Raw genomic sequence first — 9408 nt, 5'->3', positions numbered from 1 at the left:
ATTCTCCCAGATCTGATAACTAAAGAAACAGAAGTCTCCCTAAAACTGTCTCTCCACCCCTGTGAGGGTCTCGCGAATCCGCCCCCAGCGCTTTCCCCGCTCTCGGCCCGGAGACCAGGGGTGGCCAGGCGCCCACGGCCGCCCTCGCAGGCGGTACCCCAGGGGTGCTGGCGACTCATTCCCCCTGCGGGGATTTCGGCGCAGAGACGACACCCCACCCCCTCCCCGAGAGCGCGGATTACGCGGGAGGCCCGCGGGGCCGCGCCCTCCTTCCGGACCCGGGAACGCCAGTGCGTCGGGGAATTTCCCTGGCCCTGGGCTGCCAGCCCTTGTCCGATCGGCATAAAAGGGCTTCGCCCGGCTCGGGGAGCCACAGAATCCGCTCCGCCAGCCCTCCAGCCCGCCTTCCCGCCGCAGGCAGCGACCCTCCGAGCTGAACCCCATGGCCCGCGCCGCGACCCCCGCCGCCGCCCGGCTCCTCCGCGCCGCGCTACTGCTCCTGGTCCTGGTGGCCGCCGGCCGGCGCGCAGCAGGTGCGACCCGGCGCCCGGCATCCCCAGGGCGGGACGGGGGCGGGTGGGGGCCCATCCCGGGACAGCCCCCTGACCGAGTCTGTCCTCCCCGCAGGGGCGCCTGTGGTCACCGAACTGCGCTGCCAGTGCCTGCAGACCGTGCAGGGGATTCACCTCAAGAACATCCAGAGCGTGAAGATGACGCCCCCGGGACCCCACTGCGGCCAAACGGAAGTCGTGTAAGTGCCGCCGCTGTTGCTGTGCTTGTCACCCCTCCTTCCCGACGACCCCAGCCCGACCCCCAGCCCGACCTCACGTGGATTCTCCCTTCTCTCTGCAGAGCCACTCTCAAGGCTGGTCAGGAAGTTTGCCTCAACCCTGAAGCTCCCATGGTTAAAAAAATCATCAACAAGATGCTAAACAAGTGAGTTATGGTTTTTATTCACACGTGTGACTAGAGTCAGGCATCTGCCTCCTGAAAATTATATCAGAGAAACCCAGGATTTAGCCGAAGGACTGAAAAACCATTATTCCACAATTAAATTCGACATTAAGATCATTAATCTGCTCTGTTGCCAGAAGGGTATTTTCAGTGCCTTCCATCCTGGCCCCTGACCCTCCCCATTCAAATGAATGTGGGTTAAGCTGCTTTCATTAACATGGGCAGTTATGCTGAAAAGCTTTCCACCTGTTTAAAAAACACAGGCATTTTTTTTCTCCCAGTTCTTTCTGGACCTCACACCTGAAAAGCAGAACCCTGGTTTTCTGCAACATAGGCACTAAAGCTTAGTGGTGAAGAGCTGGGACTTTGCAGTGACACAGTACTGGGTACAAATCTGGGTTCCAGCGCCTATTAGCCATGTGACTCAAGGACAATTATTTGGTTTATCTAAGACTTAGGAAAACAAGGAAAACAGTAGTAGCTACCAAATCGGTTTGCTCTGTGGCTTAAGTTAGGCCCAGTGGGACAGGTAGAGAGAGTAATCCTGGCCATTTGTCGCCCATATAGCCAATAATACAGTGGAGAGCACAGACCCCACCCTCATTCCTAAATAAGAGTCTCTAAGAGCCTAGAGGCCTCTGCCACACACAATAGTGGGTTACAGGCAGTAGTCACTTGGTGCCAGGCTGGAAAGACTGGACTCAGAAATCTCTGGAAACCAAGGAGCAGGACAGGAGAAGAGTGCTGTGCAGTCGGCTTTCTGGAGCAGCTAGTAAGGAAGACCTTTTCTCCTTACAGGGACAGATCCAACTGACCAGGAGGGAAGGAGGAAGCTCCTCGATGGCTGTTCCTGAAGTAGGCCCTGCCCTTACAGGGATCAAAGAGAAAAAAGAGGAATCGCCAGCTCCTGAGGCCACCTGGATCGGGCTTAATATGTTTGAACATCTCTTAGGAGGGTTCTCCCACTTATTTATTTATTTATGTGTTGTTTGGTTTTCGAAGACTCTGTTAATATTTACATGTAACATAATTAAGGATGTGATTGATTCTACTTGCACATCGTATCATTAATTTTATTATTTATTTTATGAGAAAAACTCCAGTTAATTTAGTCCTGATTCTTATCTAGTTTGAAGTAGAAGGGTTGCAAATATTCTCCAGTCATTAAACTAAGATTTCTGAGGAGCCCACAGCATGCCAGCCCCTGTGACAGAGACTGGGGCCTCCAAATAGTGAGGTCATTGTCAGCATGGGGGGATGTATGTGTACATCTACTTTTGTAAATGTTTAAAAGAATGTTGGTTATTATTTATTGAAATGATTTCACAATATGTGGTCAGCATTTCTCATGTTGACGCTTTAAGAACTGCAATGTTCTAAATATCTTTTGGACATTTTATGTCTCTCTTGTAAGGCATAATGCCTTGTTAGTGTTAATTATGCAGTGCTTTTCTGTATCTTACAAAAGAGAAGTTTAAATATTTATTGATTTAAAAAGAACATGAAAATAAAGTATTTCAAACTAAACAAGTTTTGTTTCATTTTTTTGAGGAAAAAAAGTCTATCTTTACTAGATAATCTGATGATTTACATCAGTGTTTCCCAACTTTCTTTTCTCCTCCTGGGCATTCATTTGCTACACAGATAAATCAAACTATAAGTTATACTTAATTTCATCTGGTGGTAGCTGTCACTCCCCTTGGCTCTCACCTACTCAAGAATGTACTTTTCCAAACTGTACACCGGCCCCTCCCCCTCCTGTGAGAGTCACTATGGTAATATATTGCTGTTTTTTATACAGAGCTCCTTGCTACCTTGTTACTCAAGTCTACCTCTTTAAAAAATTCTTTCATTCATTGTTTTTTGCTTTTTAATTTTTTTTAACATCTTTATTGGAGTATAATTGCTTTACATTGTTGTGTTAGTTTCTGGTGTATAACAAAGTGAATCAGCTATACGTATACATATATCCCCATATCCCCGCCCTCTTGCGTCTCCCTCCCACCCTCCCTATCCCACCCCTCTAGGTGGTCACAAAGCACCCAGCTGATCTACCTGTGCTATGTGGCTGCTTCCCACTAGCTATCTATTTTACATTTGGTAGTGTATATATGTCCATGCCATGCTCTCCCTTCATCCCAGCTTACCCTTCCCCCTCCCCATGTCCTCAAGCCCATTTTCTACGTCTGCGTCTTTATTCCTGTCCTGCCCCTAGGTTCTTCAGAACCATTTTTTTTTTAGATGCCATATATATGTGTCAGCATACAGTATTTGTTTTTCTCTTTCTGACTCACTTCACTCTGTATGACAGTCTCTAGGTCTATCCACCTCACTACAAATAACTCAATTTCATTTCTTTTTATAGCTGAGTAATATTCCATTGTATACATGTGCCACATCTTCTTTATCCATTTATCTGTTGATGGACACTTAGGTTGCTTCCATGTCCTGGCTATTGTAAATAGAGCTGCAATGAACATTGTGGTACATGACTCTTTTTGAATTATGGTTTTCTCAGGGTATATGCCCAGTAGTGGGATTGCTGGGTCGTATGGTAGTTCTATTTTTAGTTTTTTAAGGAACTTCCATACTGTTCTCCATAGTGGCTGTATCAATTTACATTCCCACCAACAGTGCAAGAGGGTTCCCTTTTCTCCACACCCTCTCCAGCATTTATTGTCTGTAGATTTTTTGATCATGGCCATTCTGACTGGTGTGAGGTGATACCTCATTGTAGTTTTGATTTGCATTTCTCTAGTGATGCTAAGCATTCTTTCATGTGTTTGTTGGCAATCTGTATATCTTCTTTGGAGAAATGTCTATTTAGGTCTTCTGCCCATTTTTGGATTGGGTTGTTTGTTTTTTTGATGTTGAGCTGCATGAGCTGCTTGTATATTTTGGAGGCTAATCCTGTCAGTTGCTTCATTTGCAAATATTTTCTCCCATTCTGAGGGTTGTCTTTCGGTCTTGTTTATGGTTTCCTTTGCTGTGCAAAAGCTTTGAAGTTTCATTAGGTCTCATTTGTTTATTTTTGTTTTTATTTCCATTTCTCTAGGAGGTGGCTCAAAAAGGATCTTGCTGTGATTTACGTCATAGAGTGTTCTGCCTATGTTTTCCTCTAAGAGTTTTATAGTGTCTGGCCTTCCATTTAGGTCTGTGATCCATTTTGAGTTTATTTTTGTGTATGGTGTTAAGGAGTGTTCTAATTTCATTCTTTTACATGTAGCTGTCCAGTTTTCCCAGCATCACTTATTGAAGAGGCTGTCTTTTCTCCATTGTATATTCTTGCATTCTTTGTCAAAGATAAGGTGACTGTATGTGCGTGGGTTTATCTCTGGGCTTTCTATCCTGTTCCATTGATATCTTTCTGTTTTTGTGCCAGTACCATATTGTCTTGATTACTGTAGCTTTGTAGTATAGTCTGAAGTCAGAGAGCCTGATTAACATTCTCATTCTTGTAGCTATCTTAACAAGAACTCTCATTTCATTACTTTTGCTAAAGGATTTTTCAAAGAATTGTTAACATTTTAATGAAACTGATGGTGAAATGCTGATAAAGAGGACTTTTTCTTCAAAACCCAAATAATTTGTGTCATCAGTAGAAGTGAGTGGCTGATTAGTTAATCTATAAAAAGATCTAATTGATATTTTGGTTCAATTTTGTAACCTTCATTTATAAGTAACTACAAGTGAGTTTAAATTTATCCCAACCCTTTATGCTAGTTTATCAAATAGAGTAGAATGGTTTTAAGATTTGAATGTGTTAGTTCTCACGCTTCCTGGTGCAATTTTAGGGAACTTGATGGATTGTTTAGCCTGAGAAAGCACCCTAGAACTTGGTCTTCAACATTGTCCCAGGATAATTGCAGTACACCATGTTCCAAGACAGAAACAAAGTTGTTACGTCACGTGAAGAAAGATCACTTTATGTGTTGCTTGGTTTTCAAAGACTCTATGTTAATATTTACATGTAACATAATTAAGGATGTGATTGAATCTACTTGTACATCATATCATTAATTTTATTATTTATTTTATGGAAAAAACCCAAGGTAATTTAGTCCTGATTCTTATTTAAAAGAAACCACACTCCAAACCTGAAAAGGAACAATGTTTGTAGATGTGTGGGGTGTGTGTTTTCTCTGATTCAGGACTCATTCAGGAAATCCTAAGCCCTAGGTAAAGGCCTTCAGCAGAGGCAACAAGGTGAGGCTGGCATCCTGAATACTTGAGATCAAGTTCAGGCTTGCTCCAAGTAGCTGGGTAAATAAGGACTCTAAGTAGCAAAAACTAACCTCTGTGTGCTTTATTTCACACTTAAAAAAGTTAAAAATGATAATCTCTTCATAATTCCAATGTATTGATTATGATCGAGATGAGAAGGAAGAAACTTTGTGAATTACAGAGTAAATAAATGTAAACTGTCTAGACGCTCCATAAATGCTAGCATTCACTCACTAACCCCAAGTCAGAGGACATGGGAAAATGTTTACAAGTGGGACTCAGAGGGTTCAGTTAAGACCTCACACCTAAGACCAGTCCTCACCGTCAAACACGGAGTTTGCTATACTGGCCACCTAGCTCTTGTCAATACAGAAAGAACATGCAGCTTAAAAAGGAGATTGATGTTTCTGTTCACATGGTGATTAAAGGCAAACGTTTCAAAGAATCAGATTTACTTTGGAGTAAATTCCAGCTCTATCCGTTGTGGACTGAGTGATCCTGGGCAAGTTCCTTGACCTAACTTTATTTTCCCTTCTATACAATAAAGGTAATAACAGAATACCCTTTCTGAAGTTGTGCAGGGATTTAAATGTTATCAATGGCTCCAGGAATCTGCCATTGGTCCTCAGGCCAACTCCATGGGTGTTGTCTCAGTCTCAGTCCTGGACCAGGTGGATATGTAGTATAGTTTTCACACCAAATTTCCCTGAGACTTTCCTAGTACAAGGCAGTTCCCGCTGGACATGTTATGGCAGGAAGTGAAAAGGCATGTGAGGTAGTGGTCATAGGATGAAGTAAGTAGGAAAAGAATATTATGTGTCACATCACAACTTTGAGAGATCATCAGTGGGAAACAGCAATGGCAACAGTGACTGAGATTTCCTGAGCAATGTTACTAAATGAGCTAGAGCTGGAGAGCAGAAAATATGGCTTACCCCATTTTGTCATTGTGAGTCCTTCTTTGTGAGTCATATTGAGATGTCCTCTTGGGACTTCCAGAAGTAACTGGAGAAACACTGGGAGATGGCAGAGGTGGCAGACCTGCAATAGCACAATGGGGGCAATCCAGAATCACAGATGCTATTTCTCCTTTCTCTGACTACTCATACAAATAACAAGGGGAAGGGCTCATCCTGTCTTCACTGTTGGTGCCCCACTCATATCCCCTGTGCTTACTGATGAGTTCCGAAGTTGCAGTGGGCAACATCTATATATGCTAGTGGCTTCTCAACTCAAGCTCCTCTCTCCTGCTTCTTTTCCTGGGAGCTTTCTCCATTTGTGGGTATAGAGGCGGGAATGGCAGAGGAGTTTGCTCAGCTCACAGGTGGGATGGCCTGTCATGAGACAACTCTCACTGAAGGTCAGGAGTTAGCAGATGTGTATTCTATTTTCTAGTTGGACATTTCTAGAAGTTGCACTACATATATATACTTTCCACTTCTCTCTTCATTATGTTCATATTTTCTTTTAAATGCGTTAGCATATCTATAATAGCTATTTTAAAATCCTTGTCTATTAATTCTATAATTCTGTCATTTCTGAGTCTATTTCTATTGCCTGAATTTTCCTCCTGGCTATGGGTTATGATTTTCGACTTCTCAGCATGTGTAGTAATTTTTGATTGGGTGAAGGAAAACTGAATATTCTATTGTGGAGCATCAAGATTTTGTTTTCTTCTTTCGGAGTCTTAGTCTCTGTTCTGGCAAGCAGTTAAGTTATTGGAGTATCAGCTTGATCTTTTTGAGGCTTGTTTTTAAGCTTTATCAGTGTGGTCTAGAGAGAGTTCTTTGCTTAGGGTTCACTTCACTGTACTGCTAAGTCATGCCTCTTCTTTGTCTCTACTGAATGCCCTGAGTGCTCACAAGATCTCTCCACTCTAACAAGTCAGACCTCAAGTATCTCCCCACCCCATAAGAGGTCTGAGAATTGCTCAGCCTAAACATCTCTGGATATCCTTTCCCTGACTGTATGTGACTTACTGTTGATCAAAGAGACCCAACAGAAGTTCAATGTCGATTTCCAGAGCTCTATTTTCTTTAGCAAACTCGTTAATAACTATCATATGTCCTGAGCCTATTTTTTAAGTTTTGGAAAACTGAATTATTTTGAGTCTTTCAATATTTGGTTATTTTATCTTTGTATCCTTCCTTATTATCATCATAATATCTAAACATGTTGATATCATAGTATTTCGTGATCTCTACTTGGTACAGAAGAAAAATGAGACTCAAAGAAATTAAGGTTGTGTCTGAATAGTGTTTCTAACTTATTTTCAGCATTTTTGTTTGTATAAAGGCCAAGATCTGATGGGTCAATTGAATGCTGTCAAGTTATTGTTACTTATCTCATTTTAAGATTGAAATAATTTTTTCCCACTTTCTTAATATGCCAAGACTATTGTCTTAGTCCATCTGGGCTGCTCCAACAAAATATCACAGACTGGGTGGCTTATGAGCAAAAGATAGTTATTTCACACAGTTCTTGAGCCTGGAAGTCCAAGGTCAGGTAGCCAGCATGGTTGGGTGAAGTCTCTCTTCTGGGTTGTATCCTCACATGACAGAAGGGATGAGACAACCCTATGGGGTCTCTTTTATGAGGGCACTAATCCCATTCATGAGGGCCCCACACTTATAACCTAATCACCTCCCAAAGACTCCCACCTCCTAACACCATCACATTAGGGGTTAGGATTCCAACATGTGAATTTTGGGGAAGATACAAACATTCAGACCATAGCAGCCCTTCACAAAGCTATGCCTCTTTGTGCATTTCTCTGTCTTACATGTTTGTCAGCCTTTTGTCAATATGAGCTTCTTTCATCTTTAACAACTCCAGCGTTGCCTCCCCTGTAAAGTCTTTCCTGGCTCTGCAGGGGAGGTCCTCCCTCCTCTGTCTCCAGGGTGCTTATATTATAACACAGATCATCATCTAGTTTAACCTGCTTACATGTCTGCCTCTCCACACAGACTATGAACTTCTCAAGAGCAGAAACTCAATTTTTATTCTTTAAATACTTAGAGTCCAGCAAAGGCCCTGGCATGTAATGGATGTTCAGTGAGAATTGGCAAAAGAGAAGACATTATTTAGAATAAGTTTACCTCAGAATATATCTGCCCTCAGTAATCACTGATTCTTCAGTTAAATGTTGTTATGGGTTGAACTGTGTCCCCCTGACTCCCACCCCCCAAATTCATAGGTTAAAATTCTAACCCCCAGTACCTCATTTAGGGATAGTGTCTTTACAGAGGTAATCAAAATAAAGTCAGGTCATTGGGGTGGTTTATCCAATATGACTGGTGTCCTCACAAAAAGGGGAAATTTGGAGTTGGACGTGTGCACAGGGACAACAGCATGTGAAGATGAAGACGACCATCTACAAGCCAAGGAAAGACACCCCTGGAACAGCTCCTGCCCTCATGGATCTAAGATAGAACCACCTTGCCAACACCTTGATTTTGGACTTCTAGACTCCAGAACTGTGAGACAAAAAATTTCTGTTGTTTAAGCCACCCAGTCTGTTATTTTGTTATGGCAGCCCCAGGAAATTGAAACAAATGCTTTGGTGTTTGGTTTGTTAATGTCAAAAAAAAAATGTGGTCAGTATAGGATAATTAAAGTCATTTATAAAACTGCTTAAGGGAAAAAAGCTCATAATCCACTTTTAGTTAATTCAGCTTCAAGCAAATTGAAGATGCTACCTTCAAACCAGTAGTAAACTGTAGTTTACTGTTCTTGACAGGACAACAGTTGTTGTAATCTGAACTTCATTCAGTATCTTTATAGGTTACCTATATTGTAAGGGTAGTTAGAGCTTGGAAGATTCTATTATAACCTTGAGTGGTATTATGCAAATAGGCACAAAAGCCAAAAGCAAATACTTGCTGAGGAAAAGCATCTTCATTTCCTACATTGTAAAAACATGACCTTTGAAAAGATGTATAGACATTTTTTTTTATTCCATTCTGTAAGTTACTAACTGCAACTGGCACTGAACCCTTCACAATTATACAGTTTCACCCTCAGGGAATAATGGGTTAACGTCTCTGTTCAAGGAATTCATCTCATCATGCCCCAAACCCCCCAATTAAAACAAAGCTTGAAAAACAAACCCAGCTTCCTTATTGGCTTGTAAGTGACAAACATGCCACTTGATAAGCTGCTCCTTTTATTTTTCAGTGGAAAAAGAGTGTGCAAGAACAACAAAAATTACCCAGGGTTACAGAGAGCACA

The 9408-nt window shown here is 42.1% G+C and overlaps 1 protein-coding gene across 1 annotated transcript; it reads left to right on the top strand.

The window, feature by feature from the left end:
* Window positions 1–399: 399 nt before the first annotated feature.
* Window positions 400–2478, top strand: LOC309821834 (growth-regulated alpha protein-like). Its single transcript, XM_082653347.1, has 4 exons — window positions 400–533; window positions 628–751; window positions 853–936; window positions 1753–2478. Exons 1-4 carry the CDS (start codon window positions 443–445, stop codon window positions 1766–1768), a joined length of 315 nt encoding a protein of 104 aa, XP_082509473.1. The 5' UTR covers window positions 400–442; the 3' UTR covers window positions 1769–2478.
* Window positions 2479–9408: the final 6930 nt, after the last annotated feature.

This window comes from Grampus griseus (assembly GCF_964374135.1).
Source record: "Grampus griseus genome assembly, chromosome: 4".
NCBI classification, from domain to species: domain Eukaryota; kingdom Metazoa; phylum Chordata; class Mammalia; order Artiodactyla; family Delphinidae; genus Grampus; species Grampus griseus.
Note: the sequence above shows the minus strand (reverse complement) of the source record. Positions and strands in the feature narration are given on the sequence as shown.

Excerpts from the sequence above, each read along its gene's own strand:
- LOC309821834 (XM_082653347.1), top strand. The coding sequence starts at position 443 with ATGGCCCGCGCCGCGACCCCCGCCGCCGCCCGGCTCCTCCGCGCCGCG. Across the intron at positions 534-627 it reads CGCCGGCCGGCGCGCAGCAG|GGGCGCCTGTGGTCACCGAA; the intron begins GTGCGACCCGGC and ends TCCTCCCCGCAG. Across the intron at positions 752-852 it reads TGCGGCCAAACGGAAGTCGT|AGCCACTCTCAAGGCTGGTC; the intron begins GTAAGTGCCGCC and ends TTCTCTCTGCAG.